The following is a 22,500-nucleotide window of genomic DNA, read 5'->3' on the forward strand; positions in this document are numbered from 1 at the left end:
TGTATGTTCTCAGAAGGCTATGGAAGCCTTTGCCCTTGCGTGGTCAGCACATGCCGGCTACTAAATTCGCGCGCTTCATGGTGCTGAGTGCTGACCCCAATGGCTTTTGTTGGGTATACTTCTCCATCGACATGAGAAGTCAGCTTCCTTGCAGGATGATGATATTGGCCCGTTACATGTGTCCCATTTCCAACCTTTAGTTTTGTCATTTGTACAATTGTACACCCATTGGTGGAATGTCTTCGGCTGGTGCTGAGCGCTGCTGCTCTCTTCTCCAAGCCGGCCAATAATTGAAGTATGAAGCAGAATAATATATTTCTACGTACTACTTTTGAAATGACGCCGTCATGCAAGCGGAGTTGCCCACACAACGATGCGTGTGACGGGAGGAATGAATCCCCATGGTTGTTGAGAACCACTCGCAACTTGCAGTGGCTGCGAGCCTGCGATCTAGACCTACGTGTGCGTGCCGTTTATCACCTTCGAAAACAGAACAAACGACGCTCTGTTCCCAAGCTTTTATCCAAACCTCTCCCCTCAAACATCGCTCATGTCGCCACTTTCCAGCTCACCCTAGCGACCTGCATACAGGCAATAGCACAGACCTTGAGGCCAAACCGTCAGCATTTAACAATGCTCAAACAGGGCACGACCGCACAAGCAGCCCCGCTGTATAAATACCCACTGCCAAGTACACTGCCAAATACACGATCGGATTGGATCGGAAGTGTACGAGCATGAAGGCCGGGTCGTCGTCCAGGAGGAGATTCCTCAACCTCAGGGCTTTCCTCCATGCGTGGAAGAAGCTGCACCTAGTAGGCGCCGCCCAGGCAGCGGGGGCCGGCGAGTGGGCTCACCTTGACGGCGGCGTCGGCGGCGGCGAGGCCATCCCGAGGGACGTGCCGAGGGGCCACACCGTGGTGTACGTCGGGGAGGAGCTCCGGCGATACGTCGTCAGGGTGTCCTCCCTGGACCACCCGCTGTTCCGCGAGCTGCTGGACCGGGCGCGGGACGAGTACGGCTTCGCCGCCGCGGACACCAGGCTCTGCATCCCCTGCGACGAGGACGCCTTCCTCGGCGTCCTCTGCCACGTCGATGCCGAGCGGGAGTCGAGGCTGGCATTGTGCAGCTGACCACGGTATCGGGCGCCCGCCACGCCGCCACCCTTCCTCTGTTTCTGCGATTCTGTTCGGAGCTGTTCAAAAGGTGTTGCTCTGAACACGTTTACATGCTGTCAGTTTTGTATAGGGTGTAGGGCATGTTATTAGCAATTAGTTGGGATTGTTCCAGGTTCTGTATTCGATTCTTCAGGAACGCACCACGATACCTGCTCTGAGCCGCCTCTGAACATCTTTTTGGCTGCAACGTCACGTGTGCACGCAGACGCTGTCGAGTGTAAATTGTAAAAGGGGTATGATATTTCGGTGCATACGGTTTCAGCCGGCGCGCAGCAATTAAGCAAGCACGTAAGATATGGTCAACAAAAGACGCCTGAAGTAAGAGACAGAACTGACCTGCACGCATGGTTGCGGAAAATGATATGCTTCCGTTTCTGCACGCATGATTGCGGAAAAGGATATACTTCCGTTTTAAATTGTAGTTTGTTTTGATTTTTCTATACAATATATCTAGATGTATAATAATACCTATAATTTGGAATAGAGGAAGTAAAAAATCATTTGCCGCAAACATTGTTATTGATAGTGTGGGCTGAACGCTGCTACACGAAAAATAGTTTGCGGCAAACAATGTTAGCCCCGTCGAAAGAATTAACACGCCAAAAGGGCCTTTGCTAGATCAAACATAAGTATATTTTTAATTTTGTTTAAAATCAGTATTTTTTTATTTAGAAACAGAGCATCGGACCATTTTCCTTTGTGATACGGACTATTCTATATATGACCAGGATTTTTTTTTCAAAGTATTTTATTTGTTCTTTATTTTTGACGGGAACATTTTTTACTAGGAATGTTTTCCTGGGCTCAAACAATTTTATGACATCTTTACAATGGCTAACTAATAGGCCCACTTAGCCTCTTTTGATGGGCTTGGGGGCCAACCTACATAGATTTCATTTCCCATTACTACTGATTTGATTTGGATTTCTTTGTAGAGGAGATACACCATCGGATTTTCCTTTGATTTTGTTGACGTAGTTTTGAAACTCTCGGTTGTATCTTTTTGTCGTTTACTTTACTAAGAGTCTAAGACTAGTTTTGAACCTCTAGACCTCATCAACAACACATACTTATACAAGTGGTATGAGCAGAACAATTGATATGCAACTCTTTGACAAGTTACTCTTGAACTTCTTCTAAAATTTCTAGATTTCCCTCCTAAATTAGAGGAAGCGGGATAAGACAATAGATATAATTTAGGGACGAGTAAGGGAATGGATGGATGTGGAGCCTATGATACATAAGAAAACAAAATGCAATCAAGATGACCAGGATAAGCAAGCGAGTAACAAATAATGTTGTGAGCGCATAGGTGAAGAAAAAGAACGGCGGATCACGGACCTCACCACCGTACCTCTGCTTAGCTTGCTGTGGTTCCCCCACTTCGGTGAAATTCTATCTGGAGTTTATGTGTTTTTAGGTTGATAAAATGTATTTTGTGCTTCCGTTAGTTATTAGGAATCGACCTCATAATCACTTGAACTTAAGTTTGTTAGACTGATAAACTAACGAAGCATGACGTTGTTTTTGAAATTCCGGCATTGTAGGCTTATAGTATAGAACTAGTGGCTAGGGCGCCCACTCGCACGCTGCCGTCATTTGATGAATGCACCTGATCATTGTGTGTGTCGTGGTATAATATCCTAAATAATTAATGTTTTTTAGCGTCGTTGTTGGTACACTTTTCGATTCCTTTACGCTATCATCTCCCCAGCCTTTTTCCTATATCGTCCTCGCTTGATAAAAGCGTTCGCCTATCCTGCTATCTAGATATGCGGGGCAATTCCATATTCTGTCGTTACGGGATACGGCAATAGAGAGGGGACGTTACCCATGGAGGGCAACCTGAACGTGAGCCCTACACGTACTCCCAGCGATCGAGTGGCTATAATGAGCCAAACAATTAATGTTTAGAGATTATATGAAGGGTTTTCGAACTGTCATGGTGCTTTGGTGATGAAGATCACCGGCATAACTATGGTAGGATTCCGTGGTAGTCTTTGACTCCCTCCAACTCAATCAATATCAAGAACATGTCGTTAGCACGGGGTTTGGTTTTAGAATGTTGACACTCGTTATTGACACATTTTTAGTGTCATTTAAGTGGTATTTTTATACATATTCTTATACTAACCCGCCACTTGGCACCTGAAATAATCCCATTTTTGCATATGCATTATATTTTGGAGGACATTCTGTTTTTGCAAGAAATTGAATCTAAAAGTATATTTTTGGACAAAGCCTCGAACGAGCAACGAACCTATCAAAGACGAAGGCCAACAAGCTCAAAAAGAGCCCAAGCCGATCGACCTGGTGAAGCCCAAGCCGATCGGCCAGGGGTCTTCTAGCCTCCTCCGACGTTCATTTTTGGCAAGCACTCCTCGAAATAGATTACTTACGGGCTCAGTTTGTGAAGATATGGCAAGGATCACTTCAGAATCAAAGAGGAATGAAAGAGGATCAAGCGGAGATTTGAAAAGTTATTGAAGATCAATCTCATCCCAAAGCTACCGACGTGCCAATCCCACATGCAAGTGAAAATAAGACTCCAGGACACCTAAGAATACTTGGGGATGAAGAAGGGTGCGAGAGGCCACAGGGCCGATTGCCCTGGGCCTTTTCTCGCTCCTCTATTGTTGCAATTTCTATCACGCACTCTCCATACTATAAATACTCCGATATTTCATCGAGCACGCAGATCCATCCATGAGAACTTGACTAAATGAAGGACATCCACCAGAGGGAGCTGAGGGCCGCTGCAAGTCTTCAAAGTTGTCTAGAAGATGGCTTGGACCGACTCTAGCCACCTTGGCCTCCCTGTGCGGTTGTGTCAAGGTGGAGTTCAGGAGCTAGTTATGATCATCAATGGTATGTACTCGGTGATGATGATCTAAATACATCTATTATATGAGTAATATTTTTCATGTCATCCGATCTATTAGTGACTCGTTGTCTCCTTTTATGCTTTCTTCTTATCATGAATATGCTTGTTCCTTAGTCCAATTCGAGGTTAGACTTCATAGCATGCTTTATGTAATCATGGTGACTAGATCTAGTAGGTTGAACTTTCATAATATTTAGATATGTTCACTTGTGTTTGTGCTCTTAAACTGCCTACGCTGATAGAGAGGATCATGACAGAATCTGGCTTGTGTAAGGTGGGGGTTTTCGAGAGGTTGACCGGAGGTAGTAGTTTCAAGATTGTTTTGGATGAGATGCGTGTTGTGCTTCCTTGTTAGCTAGAACTACAACTAGAAGACGATATGCTCTTACTACCCTTGGTGGTGTTTTATCATATACATACATGTGGATGTGATCTACCTGTTCTCATGATTTACCTTTACACCAAGGTTACCCTCTTCATATGTAATCTATGCTTCATGTTAGGATTAGATGGAAAACCCTAGTTAGTTCGCTACCGATCCACGGATTGATAAATCTTGGATGGAATACTCTGAGGGAAAAGCTATGACGATCTGTGCACTTGCGGTTCACAAACTGGCATGCTAGCTGCTGTCAACAGCTTGGTTGAGTTTGTACACCATTTTAGAAACCTTTGTTTATTTTTCTATCTGGTTGCATATATTTTTTTTTATCTATAGCTGGAGTTAAATAAGCTATTGGGCCTTAATTTTGTTGTGCTCTCCTAAGTGCAGTCTAAACAGACTTGCCAATTTGGGCCCATGTGCTACATTGTTCGAATATGACCATTGCGTTGGGACGTGCATATATAGATGATACCTTTATATATCCTAAATAATTGTGTGCACATTCGAATAGGAAGATGGAATTTCTAAGTTTTTTTCTAGAATTCTTTACTGGTGGGGAGCGGTCATTTCAAAGTCAAAATATTTCCTAGTAATCTGTCGTTGACAATTTTATTTTAAGGTACGAAATTAGATTTAGTCCTAAAAATTGAATAACTTGAGCCGATTTCTATTTTTGGGCGTTTAACTCATCACACCGGGCCTCTCACTACTGGCCCAATTCCCATTGTCACTTAGCTGTCTGATATCATGTTCAGGACAACGCTCTGTTTCGTAGTTGTGTATGGGTCACCATGTAATGTAATCTGTCATCTTTTCTTATTAGTAACTTCTTGCTTCTTCCTCGCCATGTAGTTCTTTTTATACAGAATGGACCGGGCACCCTTTTCTTATGAAATTCACACTAGACCAGGCATCCTAATATGTTGTGAAATGCATTTTGTAGAAAGAGGTAAAGTAGGTTCAGGGTGGAAGGCGACTCAGCGTGCTTATGTGGCTCGGCTGGCTCCCAGACTCGGGGGCTAGGTGCTACAGACGCCTCAGCATGCCTCCCGTTGCCCGGCCGACCTCTCTGGCTCGGGGCGGTCGGTGACTCGGCGTGCTTCCGTGGCTCAGTCGGCTCCCAAGCTCAGGGGTTGGGCGCCACATATGACTCAGCGTGCCTCCCGTTGCCCGGCCGACCTCTCTAGCTCGGGGCAGGTGGCAACTCAGCGTACTTCCATGACTCAGCCGGCTCCCAAGCTGCTGGGCTGGGCACCTACTTTGATCTAGATCGCTTTTATGACGGAAACAATACATCAGATTCTTAACCATTGGACTGATTACTTTAATCGTTTCAATGCTCGAGGGCTACTCCATATGGAGTGCGTCTTGCGACACCCTCCATGTGCTTCCCTTCAATCTACAGGCTGCCAGACATCCCGGAGCTCGGCGGTCGCATAGCCATGCGCATTTGGTCATACGTCTGTGGAAGCTTCAATTTTTATTCCCTTTTTGAGCACTGTGAAGCCTCTCCATCACTATGACGATATCGCAACTTCAGCTGCGTGCATTACAAGCTTCGTTGTGCATCCGTCAGGCTATTGTTTGACTCCACATTGCTCGGGGGCTTGAGGGATAAGGGTACCCACGGGTCCCCACCGACCAGAATACTAGTCGGCACTAAAAAATGGGCCAGCCCGACCATGTCGTGCGGGATAAGGCATGAAGATATGTGGAGCACAAGCCCGGAGGCCAGGCGAACAGATTCTGCCCGGATATCACGGGATACTTGTTGTAAACCGACTCAGATTGCTTTCTATGTAACAACCAACTAGGATTATATCCTATCCATTGTAACTCTAGGTCGTCAGCCTATATAAGGTGGCTAGGGACGCCCCTCGAGGGTAACGCACATCGACCCTTCTCATCCCGTACTTGCAATACAATCCACCAGAACACAGGACGTAGGGTATTACTCTCTGTAGGCCCGAACCTGTCTAAACCTTGTACCCTTGTGTTACCATTCGAGTTTTTGGTCTTACGATCTCCCCCGCCTACAAATCTACCACATGGGTAACCCCTGGTGGACTGCCGGTCACTAAATCCAATAGGGAGAATCCATGAGTAGCTTTCGGAGCAGCAGAAAGTGAATGAAAGGAATGTTGTACCTACTGCTTCGGCAACAGCACAAACGAGTGCTCTTTTTAGCCATGGCACAGCACATCCTCGCAACCCATCCTCACCTGGCGTCGCTCCTTGGTGAGTCACAAATCCATGGCAACTTGTAACAGCAAGAACAGGGCGTGAAGAATCTTTGCTGTGAATAAAAAATGGATAGAGTTGACTGATATGAGATACATCCGTTGGTACTTGCTAAAATTGAAAAAATAAACTATTCAGTGACCGGCTTACCTTGGAGGCATTTCCTCAAGCACCTTCTGGGCGTCGTCTATATTGACGGCCACTCTTTACCTTGGAGGCATTTCCTCAAGCACCTTCTGGGCGTCGTCTATATTGACGGCTACTCTAGCTACTGGGGTAATGGCCGGCGGGCTCTGCGCCATGGGAGGTCTCTCGGGGTGTGAGGGAGCTGCCCACACTTGCACGTCCCATGTCTTCGTTGCACCTGTGCGCACCTTGTGCAGTGCTGGCGGGAACACTGTGTCGGTTCCTTGGCTAGCGGTGGACAGCAGGTGTCGGGGATGGATGAAGGCCGAAGGGAGGTGTAGAAGGAGGCGCTATGCGCTGTCAGCACCTCAGGCTGACTATGTGCCGCCGCCGCCACCGGATCGAAGACCCAGCAAGAAAGCAAGAGGGAAGAACAGAGAAGAGACCAAGGTCTCCAACAGACGGAATGAGCAAATGTGAGACACTGCAAGAGCACGTAGCCCTCACCTAAAAGTGAGGCACCCGTGCCGTGGAATGCTGGCGATGCAAGCAAATGGGCAGCCACTGTCCACCCATCCCGTCGGTCACACCACGCGCGTACGGAGGGGCGACGTGCACCGTAGAACACCGGCGATGCAAGCAAATGGGAGAGGCATCGTCCCGTCGGTCAATCATACACGTACGGCGCAGGAACCAGCTGGGGGAGGCTGCACCCTATCTGTAGAGTACGCCATCACAGGCCATCCACATACGATCGAGTGGCACGCGGCGATGGGGCGACGTGTCCAGGCCATACGAATAGTACTATCTTCATCTTGAAAGGTGCGTTTTCTTGAATTTTTAAGGAAAACTAGTAGTCACTAGAAATGATCTATTTGCCCCTAATCAAAGAGGTTAGTTAACCAAACGTGCCGCATGTACCTTCATGAACCAAATCTTTAAAGGGGGAAAACCAGCGATTTAATGTGCATGCACCTTGGTAAGAAAAAATCAGTCATTAAATATGTACGTAGCTTGGAAAGTGAAAAACAAAGACGATTAAATCTAGCTGGTCGAAAAGCTACAAATCATATTTCGTAAGATAAATTTTTGAACGTTAAAGTTGCACTTATTTTCAGGACGGAGTATGAGCTTCGTACACTGTTGTATTGGTCAACATAATACACGATTACACTAATCAGTGTACCAAGCTCAAATAGGACGAACAGAGAAGATCTGCGAAGTCACAAATAATAAGAAGCCTTCCAAATCCTGAAATGCTACTTCCTTTATTTTTCGAGTACGGTGGTCTGCTCCTCTTCGTCGTACTATACGTAGCATTCGCCCGTGCTTAGCAGATGGGCAGGGGCTCGCCGTTCCACTCCTTGAGGCACCCGAGCATGGGGTCGATGAGCTTGCCCTCGCTGAGGGCCAGGAACACCTTGTTGCACTCCTCACCAGCGGATTTGAGTTTCTCGCCGGTCAGGTACACGGCGCCGAGGTCCTCGCGGATGAAACGGTACAGCGGGTACGACCGGCTCTCCTTGATCCTGTTGCCGATCGGCGCGGTGCCGGTCTCGAAGGCCACCCGGGTCTTCTCCATCTCCCTTGGCAGGGCCTCTCGCAGCTCCTCTTCAAACTTGGTGATCTTGGAGAATATGGGCGCGCGAGCTTCGTTCTCGGCCTCACCGTTGGCCAGGGCGTGGTCGACCAGCACGGCGCGGATCGTCATCATTAACGAGGAGCTGGCGCTGCAGGGGTCATCGTAGTAGCTGTAGACAGCCTTGCGGTCGATGGCCGCGAGCAAGGCCTTCTCGCTGAAGCGGGCGCTGCAATGCTCGCCGTCGGGGCTCGTGGTCAGCACCTTCAGCGCCACCGTCTTCACGCAGTTCTTGACGGCGCTCTTCAGGTTCTCCTCGAGGTGGCGCAGGTCGACGGCTTGGCACAGCGCGATCATGAACGTTGAGGACATGAGCTTGAGGATTTCCACCGCCTCGGCTGTCTTCCTAGCGGAGATGAGGCCCAGGGAGTTTACGTCCTGGGTGTGCTGCTCGGCGCTCTGGACGTGGTTGGTGACCGGGTTGGCAAGGTACTGGAGCTCGGAGCAGTAGGACGCCATGGCGATCTCGGCGCCCTTCAACCCGAAATCCAAGCTCAGGTTGCGGCTCCCGGCCAGGTTGGATGGCAGCCCGTTGTTGTAGAAGTCGATCACCAGCTCGGTGAACTGGGCGAACATGAGCCTGCCAATGCTGGCGACGGCGAGGCGGGCGTTGTCCATGGACACACCGATGGGGGTGCCCTGGAAGTTGCCGCCGTGCAGCGCCTTGCCGCGGTGGACATCGATGACCGGATTGTCGCTGACCGAGTTGATCTCACGCTCGATGGCCTTGGTGGCAGCGCGGATGACCTCGATCTGGGGGCCGAGCCACTGCGGCGACGTGCGGAGCGCGTACTGGTCTTGTTTAGGCTTCAGGAGCGGGTCCATGGCGTTGACCTCCTTGGCGTGCTTCATCAACGAGCTACCATCAAGGATGTGCTCCATAATCGCCGCGGCCTCGATGGAGCCCGGGTGGTGCTTGAGCTTGTGGGTCAGGTGGTCGGCGTACTCGGGCTTGCCGTTCATGACCTCGCAGAAGACGGCGGACAGCACCACGGCCAGGACGGCGAGGACGTTGGCGTCGAAGCAGACCATGGCCGCGAGCGCCGAGCCAACGGACGTGCCGTTCACCATGGCGAGGCCCTCCTTGGGGTTGAGCTTGAAGAAGCCACCCTCGATGCCGGCGACCTTGAACGCCTCGGCGGCGTCCACCTTCCTGCCGTCGACGGTGACGGCCTGCGCGTTGGGGCGCCCGGTGATGAGGCCGGCAATGTAGGACAAGGGTACAAGGTCCCCCGACGCGGTGATGCTGCCACGGAGGGGCAGGCACGGGCTGACGCCGGTGTTAATGAGCTTGGCGATGGCCTCGAGGATCTCGAAGCGGATGCCGGAGTAGCCCTGCATCAGGGCATTGATGCGGACAAGCATCGCTGCACGTGATACCTGGGACGGTAGCGTATGGCCGTCGGAGCCGGTGCCGAAAATTCCAGCGTTGAGATACCTGGTTGGAGAGAAGAAAACAGAGCTTAACTTCAGCACGGTAATTAACCTCAGCCATAAAAAGCTAGTCCAACATGCAAGAAGTTTGCAACTCTCGGTTTGTTATGTTTCACGGTTACTCAGAGTAGAACCTGCCCTGCTGCCCATCCAGGGTAGGGGCGATGCTATTGTATCCAAAGGGGCCTAATGATCCCGATGAATTTTGTGCTAATCCATGCAAATCAAGGTACTTTTAGTGATCGACACCCTACTGGAGCATGTAGTTACAATAAGTGACCTCAATGACACTTTTTTTCCGGCTACGTCCCTGATCCGTAGTTAGAGCTTAAGGCTCTGTTTGGTTGTTGTTCAAAACATGCCATAGTCGTTTGCATATGGCATGATGTCCAAGAGCTGAGTTATAGTTTTATTTCTGTTTCTTTCACTCATGTAAATTGGGATGCAAACTTATCTGCACACGTTTGTGCTAAGCTAGCTAAGCTTGGTAGTACTCACCATGTTTGGATTACCTATGCCCCACCTAGGATGGCAGATGTAATTACCAAAAATGTACTCGTGTCTCTGATTAATATAAGCTCTTGTGTTTTGCCTAAAAAATATAATATTTAGTAGTTCTTGATATTGTATTTTAAAATTGCTAGTCCATACTTAAATGATGAAGGTGTAGCAAACAGAGTAATTGGCTAATTGCAGGTTGCAAACGTGCAACTACCGAATGACGTCGCCAGTGGCTCCTCCAGTGCTGTGCTGTACTTCTACTCTAGTGCAGCGCGAACTACCTGAGCAGCTCGACCTGGAGCGCGTGCCCGTCCTTGGTGCGGCGGTGCGAGTTGCCCCCGAAGCCGGTGGTGACGCCGTAGATGTCGCCGCCGTTCTCGATGCAGCTGAGGACCCACTCGCTGCTGGCCTTGACCCGGAGGCGCGCCTCCTCGTCCAGCTCGACGGCGACGCCCGAGGCGTCCTTGGCCGCGGCCACGGCCGCCACCTGGCCAACGTGCAGTCTGGACCCATCGACCCTCACGACGGGCTCCCGGGACTGCGCCACCATGCGCCTCACCTCGTCGAGGTGGCTCCCCGTCAGCTCCGCGGCCGCCTTGCCCCAGTTTAGCGGGTCGCTCGTGACAATGGCCGTGCTGCACGCCATCTCGCTGGGCTGTTGAAGGACAAAAAGGCGACGAGAGGAGGGTGAATAGGAGCTTATAAAAATTCTCAACGAAAACAAGATCTATGTCCCAAATGCAACCCCAAAGCATACCGCGCGTTCAATCGTCAAGATAACGCAAGTCAACTCGTGACAAGCTCACCCTAGGAACGATAAGAGACGCACAAATCACACTGGAAATATAGCCTGAATCGACTCGTTTGCACAGATGAGATAAAATAAGAACACTACTAATCACTTACTTAACTAGGCATGAAAGGATTAGCAATTGATTAAATGAACTAAGCATGATTAGCACAAGAGACAATACTAATTAAAAGACTAATCAACTTAACAGAGATTAACTAGTAAATGCAAGGAATTAACAAAGGACCAAAGACAAGCTCACTGTTCTATCACAACCTGCTCATTTCCTAGTACACGTGCTGGACCAGCTGGCTTGCCATGCAGCTTACCTCACGTGTGGGCCGGCCTGGTGCCACTGGATGGCCTGCGGGTGCTTGCCTGGAACTGCTGAAAGCCTGGCCCGCAAGCACCTGCTGTTGCAACTTGGGCCACCAGAGCCGTTCCGGCCCAGGTAACGAGCTGGCCTGCGGCGCGGCCTGCCCGGCCTGCTGCGCAACTCGCTGGCCTGCTGCTCTGGTGCAGGCTTGCGTGCGCCGCCACGAGCCTCTTGCCTGCCGCTCGACCTGGAGACAGAAAGAAAACGAAAAGCACCAAGAACTCGGCTTGAACTTCAATTCAAAAATCCGTCCTCGATACTCCAAGGATCGAAACGAAACTTAAGACAAGGAAGCAATATCCCGAGGGCAAATAGATCCACGCGACAAATCGCAAAAATCTCAAGTATTCATCTCAAATCTTGGAGAAAACCGAAACCCTAGCCCAAGAACACGATTTAGGAAAAAACTCAAAATCAAGCCGGATTCGTGAGAGATTTGAATGGAGATCATATCAAAGATGCTCTCCAAAGTCCTAGCAACATTTCCCTTAACCAATCTCACGAGATTCGGGCTCAAACATGATGAACGAAAATTCCCCAAAAATAGCTCCGAAAATAAGGAAAAAGAAAAACGCACGGGAATCGAAGATTTCGCACGATTTGAGACAACAACCAAAGATAAATCACAAGAACATCTTCTATACAAGATGAGTACTAGCCTCCTCCCTTCATCCACCCACTAAAGATGAAGAAATAAAGAGAAAAGAGTAATCACTCTCTAATCTCCCTCTCTCCTCTCACTCTAAGCACTTGACTAGCATCTAAGCAAGATGATAATGAGTTGCTAAGCAAAGAGGTGCTAAAAATAACCAGCCCCCATCCCTATATATAGTCCGAGATGAATTACCATACTACCCCTAACAATATAACTAGGATAACTACCCACACAAGAGGTATTTTGGTCCAAGTTTTTATCCGCGCATCGGACGGACACGGCGCCTTCACGACTTTGTTTTGTCTCGTGCAAGCTTCGCGATAACGCCACGTGCCCTCCTTCTCGAAGCTCCGGCCGCACCGGGCTCGCCCCCGATTTTGAGGCCCAAATCGGGAAACTTGCCTGCACGGTGGTTTTGAGGCCCAAACCACCCAAACCGTCCATCTTCGCTTGGCCGCCATGCGACCTCCTCGATGTCGACGCGTGTCCGGCCTCCGTCAAGCCTCCCGATCGATTCGACCGACGCCATCTCCATCCCGTCATGTTCTCTCGCCGTTCCGTGCACCATGTGGACCGCCATGACTTCGCCCGGACTCCTCGGGTCCATCGGTCCAAGCCTACTTGCGTTCATCCTTCACCACCCTTGGTCCATCGGCATGAACCTTTCACTTGACCTTCACCGCACGCCTTCGATAGCCACATCGCATCCTACACCTGCACATCACAAGCCAAGAGCAACATCAAACCAACACAACGTTATCAATCACTCATTATCCAAAGGTGACCACCATTGGTCCTTAGTTGTCGGTGGTGGAACAGAGGTGACGCGATGCGAGATGGTAGAAGAAGAGCGCGGGAGGCTAGCTGTGGAGGAATGAGCAATTCTGGAGCTTGGATGCCAATTTCTTATGGTGGTGGAACGGAGTATGGAGCGTTGATTTTTGGTCCCATGGCACCCATTATGATCATGTACCCAGAGCGATCCCGGGGCCCTCTCACTGCACTGAAATTGTACTCGTCAGCCAAATGGAGATCCTTTTCTCCCTAGCTTTTCGTAGTACGGAAATGCTAGGAAGCATACGACCGACGCGGGCACAAAAGATCGGACGTACTTATCCTTCTTACCAGTTGCTTCCAGACATTTCCTTTCCTCTCCGCATCGCTCATTTTGTCCAGATGTTCATACCTAACTTTCTCTCTCCACGGCGGTGCTCGTAGCTCGCAGTTGCCACACCGGCGGTGGTGCTCACCCCTCGCCGCTCCTACGGCTGCGACTCCCCTTTTCCTGGGCTACGCCACCCTCTTCTTCCCCGACGACCCCACGACGGCCGCGGCCGCCTCCAACTCCTCAGCCTCGGCCGTCGCCTCCTCCTCCTCGCCCATGGCCATCTCCTCCTCGTCCGGCTCCTCGACGCACACGTCGTCCTCCACGGGCTCCGCCCTCTCCGCTTCCGCCTTTTTCCTCCCCGACTTGGTTGTCTTGGCCTGCTTGGGTGGCGGCTTGGGCTTCTTCGAGGAGGACGCTCTGCGGCTGCGCTTGGAGGAGGATGTCGCCGTGACCTCCTCCTCTTCCTTTTGGTTCCGATGGATCTCCACGGCCTTGGTGGTGCGCTTCTGCCCGGAGGCGCGCGTGGGCGCGGCGGATGACGGGGAGCTCGACGCCATTTCGGGATGTTGCAGCCGTGATTTGGGGATTTTTTTATCGATTTTGAGATGTTGCAACATGATTTTTGTGATGTTTCAACAACGACTTTTGTGATGTTTCATGTGCGATCTGCGATGTTGCATTTGCGATTTGATTGGGATGAGATGTTTCATGCATCGACAGTTTGATGTTGAATGGTTCATTTTTCATGATGTTTCGGTATGTTACTTTGGATGTTGCACAAATTTTTTTGATGTTGCAATAGTTAGTTTGGGATGTTGCATTTTTTCCAATGCGAGATTGAATGTCGCACACAACATGATACAAATGTTGCGGCGGGTTTTTTCCATCGTCAACGAATCACTAAGTTTTTTACACGTTTTTTGATGTTGCAAACATTGATTTTCGGTTGCAAATGTTGATTTTCTATGTTGTAGACGCTATTTTTGGATGTTGCAACGGACTATCGGAGCGTCCGATGGATTTGACTCCATCTGGACGTTCGGGCGCTAACAACTCCGTTCGTAGTAACATGTGCACGTAATGTTTAGCATGGACCTGTAATTATCGCCAGGACAATGGTGGTTTGTCATGGGCTAGTAATTGTTTGCAGTTGTTGGAAATATCGTGCGTAGCATGTTTTATTCGCGGGTCATAAGTGTGTAATAATAATAATAATAATAATAATAATAATAATAATAATAATAATAATAATAATAATAATAATAATAATAATAATAATAATAAATGCACGCCCATGTGCCCCCGCGTGAGCAACACGGGCGGACATTCCTCCACCTCCCCACCGCCGCGTCGCCGCCCAAGCAAGCCACCAGAAGCCTGCGTGGCTTGCGAGGACGGCGACGGTGAGGTGCCCTTCGTCTCCTCCTCCATCCCTTGGCGAGCGTGGCCGCCATGGCTACCGGAGGGAGCCGCCGTGAGGCGGCACACGGCGGGGCCGGCGAGGCCGGATGCGGTGCCCATAGCGCCGAATCCGCCATCTGGTGTGGTGGCCGTGGCCTCCCCCACGCGGGCCGGAGCCACCCGCCCGGCATGGCGAGTGCCTCCTCTGGGGTGGCCAGGCCTCGTGTGCGGGGGCGGCGTCGACGTCTGGGTGAGCTAGGTGGTAGCCGCGGGACGGCGGCCCGCGCGGGGTGTGGTGGCTGCGCGTCGGCAGCCGCCAGCCGCGACACGCTGGATCTGAGCCAACCGGCTCGGGCTGACGACGGCGTAGAGGCGATGGTGCGCAACCACAACAGCTCTGTGCGTGGGCGAGGAGGAGGCCACAGAAGTAGGTGGCGACGGCGGAAGAAGGCCTGCGCGCTAGATCTGGGGCGCAGTGGCTTGCAGGCACAGTGGTTGGCTGGAGGCGGCGCGTAGAGGCACTACGCGTGGGCAACGAGCAGTGGAGGTTGCATGCAGAGGCGCTGCGCGTGGGCAGCGGTGGTCGGATGGCGAGCTTGCGGCATAGAGGAGGCTTGGCAACGCGGTGTTGCAACGTCCCCGGGAGATGCCTGGCAACATTGGGGCGGTGACCGCGTGCGAGGAGCGAAGGTCGAGTGGTGGTGCCTCTGGGCGGCGAGCGCAGTGGAGGTGGAGGTACGGCGGCGTGGCGTCTGGAGGCGCGGTGGCGGCGCCACCCCGACTGGGCTGCCATGACCGTGTAGCGAGGGAATGAGATACTCCAGGCGAAAGCCCTCGCCGGCCTTCGTGCTGGTGGAGATGATGGCGACGCCCTAGTAGGGCGTCGTTTTCCCCATTGGGGGTGTCATGTAGGAACTACAACCTTGCTGCACGGGGTTTCTCTGGGTGAAAACCCTGTCCAGATCCTAAACGAGCGACGGCAGCACCATTGGCACCGTGCCCTCCTTGGAGGCATCGTCTCTAGAGACCCAACTCAACTTGAGGCATTGCTAGTCCATTGGTCATTGGCGACAGCAGCTGGTGGCGGCAATCCCGCCACGTGGCAAGCTGGACGGGTGTTGTCGAGCCCACGTGGAGGCGATCATAGTTATGGTGGCGGCCAAGGGTTGTCACATGGTTGTCGGATTTGGTTGCTTGCAGCGGACCGCGGCGGTTGGCGTTGCTTAGCAACGGTCAGTGCGGCATGGGACTGCGTCGGAGGACGGCGCTTGCGGCAACGGCATCGTGGGACGACTACGCTTGCAGCGGACCGTGGCGGGTTCCTCAGTTTGGCTAGGCCATCCGATGTGGTACATCGTCAGAAGACGGTGCAAGCAACTTCTTTGGCTCACTGACACGACGGCGGAGGCTATGTGCGCGGGTGAAGCAACGAGGCAAGGCCAACCTGCGGCGGCAGCTCGGCTGATTGATGGAGATTTAGGGAAGCGGGGCAACATTGCTCTCCACCCTGACGGCGACAAAAGAAACAGATCCATGACGTGGAGTACCGTGGCGAGCGTGGCGAGGCCCCCCCGCGTGGTGTGTCTTCGAGGCGACGAGAGCAATGTGGAGTCTAACGGCGGATGTGGCGAGACCCCTGCGTGTTGTATTATCATGGTGGCGACTGCGAGGCAGCCTGCGAGAGGTCCGGATTCAATGGTATCACTCTGTCAGGTGGAGGGTGGTGTTGCAGCGGTACTTTGGCGGAGGATCCCGCATGGCAGTGGTCTTTTCGGTGCGGTGCAGTCTGCTTCTATCAGGTTCCCTGTCGACGTAGGGTCATGCCTGGAGGTTTCGGCAACTATATGAGTGTGAATGTTGGTGGGTGCCGCGGTAAGCTTCGTTTCTGCTGCTGTTGTCGGGTGGAGTCAAATCTGCTTGAGATGTGTTTGAGTTCGACACGTGTTGATGTCCCAATCCAACCGACCGATGTGTTGTTTAGTTGAGTTGAGTGCGATGACATGGTGTGGTACGTGTTGATTACCCAATTCAACCTGCCGGTGTTTGTTGTTATTTTTTCATTTTGTTATATTCGTCCAGTCTGGACTTTTTCTTCTTTTTAATATAATCGGCACCTCTCTTGCCGTTTCAAAAAAATAAGCTCCTGCCATTAAAAAAAAATAAGTGTGTAATATAAATAGTAGAGTGAGATTATACAGTTCATCTTCGTTGTTTTCTTCACTTTTTCTTCCTCTAGGACTTTAGGTAGTCCTTAGGTAGTTCTTCGGTACTCTCGAATCTTAATTTATAGTCCGTCTGGGAAGGAGGGAGTAAACTCTGCATCCTTTGTGTGTGCAACTGATTTACCTCCTAAAACATCATTATCACACATAGCTATTCCTAGGTTAGTAGGCTACTGTATTGTCTTGCTCCGTCACTATCCGAAAATGAAAGGAGGACTAAAATTTATGGCGTTTGCGTACCTTCAACTGTCGTTTCCTCAATACAAATATTGCGGTTAGGATTCGGCGGCCTGGCAGCACGTTTCTGCACGCCTTTGCTTGTGTTGCTGTTGCTGGCGAGTGGCGACCCAAACAGCACAGACGTTGGGTGCTGCTTTGGCGTCAACGGCACCTGTGCTTCCTCTACTCTCCTCGGGAGTGGCGTCGTCCTGTGAATTTGGCATTCTGGCTTCGTGTCCTGCCTCGCTAGGATTTGGAGCAGTCCGAAAAAGCTGCTCTGAACATGTTAACACTTAACACGCTGTCAGATGTCAAGGATGTAGGGTTGTAGTCCATGTCCGCGATTACTTTTGTCGTTCCATATTCTCCATTCGACCAAGGACGCGCCACAAGGATAAGTACAGATGTGCCGCAAATTAGAGATTGATATAGATAATGTTGGCCAGATCTGCTGAGGAGCAGAGTTATACAGAGGAAATGTCACAAAAACTGTGGCCTTACATGTCTTCAATATGCTAGGGATCGCTCTAATTGAAGTCGGGCTTTTCAGGGTAAGTGCAGCCTGAACGCTGGATGACAACATTCGCGGCGTAGCAAGCAGCTCTGACACACTCATCGATGCTCTTCTCTTGAACCAATTGAGATAGAAAGCCTCCAACAAAGGCATCACCTACCAAACAATGCTTAGATTCAGTAACTAGCACGACGCGAACATAATAAACATCAAAAGCGTATGCGAGAATCATTTACTGTAATGGTCAACTGTGTTGTTTCAATAGAGTGGTACATATCTACAAAGTTTACGTTGAAATAGAGGATGGCTCAGCTGCTCAAGAAAAGAAAACTGCAGCACATAATTTAACATTATTACTACTGAAAGCTACGGCGTACCTGCACCATTAGTATCCACAAGCTTCTCCTTAGGCAAAAGGATCACGGGGAAAGTTTTCACCTGCAAGCATCGTATTATTTAAGATTATCAGGGATCAGGATAAACATTTACCTCGAGTAGCCAAGGTTCAATACACAATAATTACGTGAATGTTAACTTTGTCACGACTGATAGTGTGCCGCAAATAATCTATATATTTTCAACAGAATGTAAAATTCACAATAATCACAATGCAATGAAGCCTATCAGTGAACCAATACGCAACCATGGAAAGCAGGAGGTTTACCTTTCCATCATCAGCCACAACTACTGGATCACGGCCTTGAGTGATCACAGTAATCCTCTTGTGTGTCCCTGAAGCATTGGGCAATTGTGAGATCTTCAGAGCAATCTCCTCCACATTCTCAGTCTACAATTTTTTACGGAGCAATTTATTACAACTTTCTAACCAGGTGAAAATTACAACACAAGATGAAACTTTACCTCCCAACCACGAACTTTAGCAAAGGTCCTTGCCTCAGTTTCATTTCCAAAGATGTAGTCCACGTACCTATGTTTGGAAACAGCAAGAAAATCATAAATTTTATATAGCACACCAAAATATTGGAAAAACCTAACATGCAAGAGAGTTGAAATAAAGCTTTGCACCCCAAACTGAACCTTTTATATACTGCTCTCACATAAAGGTCACATAACATAATTATGCATGCAGTTTCCAGTACTTACGGAAGAGCTTTCTCTTGGGCATCACGGAAAAACTCACAGATAAAGGGAGCGGAAAGGTTCATCAAAAACACCTGCAAACATGGCCATTAATGGAAATGATATCAATGGAAAACAGTCTCTTTTTACTGGCACCATTTTACCTTGTTAGTTGCAGCAGCATGCTCAGCAACAAGTTGAATAGAATCCGGTGACACAGTAAGGAAAAAGCCAGCAATATAAATATATTTTGCCTTCTTAACTACAATTAAGGAGTATCATTGTTAGGAAACATGATCGATAATATAAATCCACCAAGTGCAAATAATTAGCAAAGATGCTTTGTAAGTAACTGCCAACAATGACTTGATAAGCTAGGTACCAGAAGGTGCTATGTTGTTAACTGAAACATAGCAAATGAACTTATTTTATAAGATAACATTTGGAAATTGCTTACGCCCCCTGTACTAAAGTACTACTTAAAAATAAACCCCAGAAAATGAAGAATAATGGTGCAGTTCCACTCAAAATTTTGGCTATATGCAAAGCTATAAATGTACTTATGTTAAGCTGGACATCCACAAGATGTCTGCACAATGGAAAAATTCAAAGCAGGATGTTTTGTAACATTGTGCCCACTGCCCAAACAACATGTGAACCTTGTCTGTACCATGAGAAAATAACGGTGGAAATCACAAAAAGCAACTCTAGCTATCCATTTTCATTACCAAGTGCCCAATTCTCTGGTTTCTTCAGATGTTCAGACTTGTAGCAGTTTGCTGCGGACAAGTTTGCAATGAGTGACCTGGTTATAGATAGAAGAAAATTCGTTAAAATTAAGTCACTTTTGTTAGTGAAGACAATGTAGGAACCATACCTTTCGCCACCAACAACACAGACCGCACATGTGCCCGTCAGAGCATTCTCATCCTCATGATAATGGGCCTGTTGTATAAATGCCAACGTTAAGCATCTAGTGGTGAAAAAGGGTGAAAATCATTGCATGAAGAAGAAAAAAAATTAACAAAAGCAAACTTATAACTTACATTAATACCAGCAGCTTGTGCATTTTTCTTCATCTCCTCACCAAACTTGTCCTTTCCAATGCAACCTATGTAACTTGTCGCACCGGGAATTTGAAGCATCCACTGAGAAGCAATCAGGATTGGTATGATTTCCTTTCTTATGAGCACGCATGATAATAAGGACCGTTCAAGGTTAATAGATTTGGATATTTATGATTTAGTATCTTCAGAGCTTACTTGGGCAACCCTGATAGAGTTCTGGGTGGCTCCTGAAAGAATCAAGCATAGCAAATATAAAAAGTGAGAGAAGAAAAATAACAGTACTTCCAAGCAGTAACTTAATAGATTAACATAGAACAAGTCGTAATACTACCTCCAGCGATATATTCAACGTTGCCCTTGCTAGCCAATTCATCATACCTGGAATCACAGAAATTCAGGTCATACAAATCCACATGGTTTTTATATTTAACGGCCAGTTTACAGCTATCTGCATAAATTCTCCACTATGGCTTCTGGACTGGTCAGCTCGGATATTAAGCTACTAAACTGATAGGTTCAGGGTTCAGACACACTTTTTCTTTCCTTTCATGTGTGCTTAACGTGACAATATCTAGAACATGTTTAACATTCTGAATTCACGACATACTAGCAACAAGCCAACAATATTGAATAATGCAAGGAAAGTAAAATGGCAAAGAAACTTACATCGGCAAATGCTTGTCCTCCGCAAGAATGGCATTGCCTGGCTTGACATCATACCTAGGACACGGTTGCAGAGAGAGAAAAGTCTCAATTAGTTCACGGTACAACTCCAGGTGCCACCACACTACTCCGAACAAGCACGCGAGAAAAGGCAGGATCAAATCCAACCCAGATAGTTCTGATTATAGGCTATAGCTAACGTAAGTGAAGGTAAAAATTCCGCGGACTATGGCTTAGGCAGGTGATGAAGAAGAATCAGCAAAAACATCGCAGTCAAACGAAGTGAGCCCAAATGGAATGATGAAAATGGTTTGTGTTAGATTGATTTTCTTAGTAGCTTCGCCAAGGCCCTCTGCATATTTCTGATTACTGACTGATTATTCAGAGATTTTCAGGGGTACCACCTCAACAACCCGCGCGCACAATCGCAGGCGAACACGAAAGAGATAGTGAATCGGTTACGCTGAAGCCCACACCACGCCACCACTAACATAACTACACGCTCAAGTATCAGCCGATACAACAAGTAGGGCACAGCTCAGAGATCATGCGATGCGGAGAGAAGTGGTGGAGTAGGAACCGAGTACTTGGCGAGGAAGGCCTCGTCGACGACGGCGGAGATGTCGAGGAGGGGGTTCCCTATCCCCAGCAGGATGCCCTCGTAGCTTCCGCTCGCCATTTCCCCTCCTCGGACTGAGCCGAGCGCGGCGGCGGCGGCGCGAGAAATCCGGTGGAGAATTCGGAATTGGGAAAGCACGGGGGCGGCCCCGGAATGTTCGTTCGCGGAGAAAGAAAATCGTCACGGAAGGAAGAAGAGAACACCCGGCTCCCTATGATGCCACAGGCCCACGTGTCGGCAGCCCAACACGTTGCGGCATCCTCCACTCGGCCCACGCATCGCATCGGCAGGTGCTGTGCCGTCTGGCCCGGCCGGCCGGCCGGCGCGCCGCGCTGCGCTCGCGGATCGTACCGTACGCGTGCCACGCGTGCGTGACTAGGGGCTACGGACCTCGCCTGGAGTCTAGGCCCCGGGCGTGTCCCCGTCCGAACCGGAACCTCATCGGCAGGCGGCCACGCTCCCGAGTCCCGACAGAGCGCGCCAGGTTAACGAGACTGCTACGTGCGGTTCGAGGTGTGTGCTGTCAGTGCTATACTGCTATGGGAGAGGAGGTCCGGTCTTGACGGCTGGGTGGCGACAGCACGAGTGGCGCCGGTGAGGAGGAGGTCAACGACGGCCGGTGGCGTAGCGTTTTTTTCGTTCGAAACGAACGCAACGAGAAGGAATGGACCGCGTATTGTTTACTTGGTTGGGCTTAGGTGGCGACAACACCACACAAGGGCCCAGTGAGACCAAGTGGGCTATAGCGCGTGTCCCGCGTCGATCGGACGGAACCGCCCGCCGCGTGCAGGCAAAGACTGGCCCAGTAGTAATTCCACCTGTTGGCCTCGTCTTGTCAAATTCTTTTAATGTTGTATTTGATGCGGCAAACATTATTTTTCGATGTTTCAAAATATTTTGTAATATTAGAAGAGAAAATACGTCAGATTCTTCTAATATTGCAGATATCATTTACTATATTTTAAGCATTGTTCTTGCATGTTGCATAGTACTTCATGTTTCAGCCACATACGACATGAGCAGATAATAACTGCTATATTAGAGAATAACATATTACATATGCAACATTATAAAATTTGATAGATTTTACCTCTAAAAATTTATCGGTAGACACTTCAAGAAAAAAAAACTGTTATCTAGCTTAGTGGAGCAGGATGTGATGCTGCCTTGCGTAGTGCCAGGCAAATTGAGTGTTTTCTCCAAAAGAAATGAGTGTGCCTGTGGAAAGGAAGTAAGAGTATGATTAATGGACAAAAGAAGTTGGGTGATCCCTGATCCGATGTAGAGCCCCCATTTACCTTCACCCATAAACACACACCTCACCTGGCACCTGATTCGTCATCATGCGTGCCTTGTGGAGTTGTGGTAAGTGGCATTACAAGTATGGTTGAGCGATCC

General features: G+C 49.3%; 3 protein-coding genes across 3 annotated transcripts; 1 reads left to right on the forward strand and 2 right to left on the reverse strand.

Moving 5' to 3' along the window:
- The first annotated feature begins 737 nt into the window (after positions 1-737).
- LOC101779156 (auxin-induced protein X10A) lies at positions 738-1,133 on the forward strand. The gene has a single exon (XM_004978080.1). The coding sequence runs from the start codon at positions 738-740 to the stop codon at positions 1,131-1,133; it is 396 nt and encodes a 131-aa protein (XP_004978137.1).
- Positions 1,134-7,868: 6,735 nt separating this feature from the next.
- On the reverse strand, positions 7,869-12,329 carry LOC101755481 (phenylalanine ammonia-lyase). The gene is made up of 3 exons (XM_004976181.2): positions 11,508-12,329; positions 10,670-11,043; positions 7,869-9,891 (listed from the first exon to the last, which is right to left on the reverse strand). Exons 2-3 carry the CDS (start codon positions 11,032-11,034, stop codon positions 8,145-8,147), a joined length of 2,112 nt encoding a protein of 703 aa, XP_004976238.1. The 5' UTR covers positions 11,035-11,043; positions 11,508-12,329; the 3' UTR covers positions 7,869-8,144.
- A 5,225-nt stretch (positions 12,330-17,554) lies between these two features.
- LOC101755894 (adenosine kinase 2) lies at positions 17,555-21,283 on the reverse strand. The gene is made up of 13 exons (XM_004976182.2): positions 21,071-21,283; positions 20,487-20,540; positions 20,152-20,198; positions 20,016-20,047; positions 19,800-19,901; positions 19,631-19,698; positions 19,482-19,558; positions 18,918-19,015; positions 18,778-18,848; positions 18,535-18,601; positions 18,338-18,460; positions 18,051-18,111; positions 17,555-17,829 (listed from the first exon to the last, which is right to left on the reverse strand). Exons 1-13 carry the CDS (start codon positions 21,160-21,162, stop codon positions 17,687-17,689), a joined length of 1,035 nt encoding a protein of 344 aa, XP_004976239.1. The 5' UTR covers positions 21,163-21,283; the 3' UTR covers positions 17,555-17,686.
- Positions 21,284-22,500: the final 1,217 nt, after the last annotated feature.

Source organism: Setaria italica, chromosome VII, assembly GCF_000263155.2.
Source record: "Setaria italica strain Yugu1 chromosome VII, Setaria_italica_v2.0, whole genome shotgun sequence".
Lineage (NCBI taxonomy): Eukaryota > Viridiplantae > Streptophyta > Magnoliopsida > Poales > Poaceae > Setaria > Setaria italica.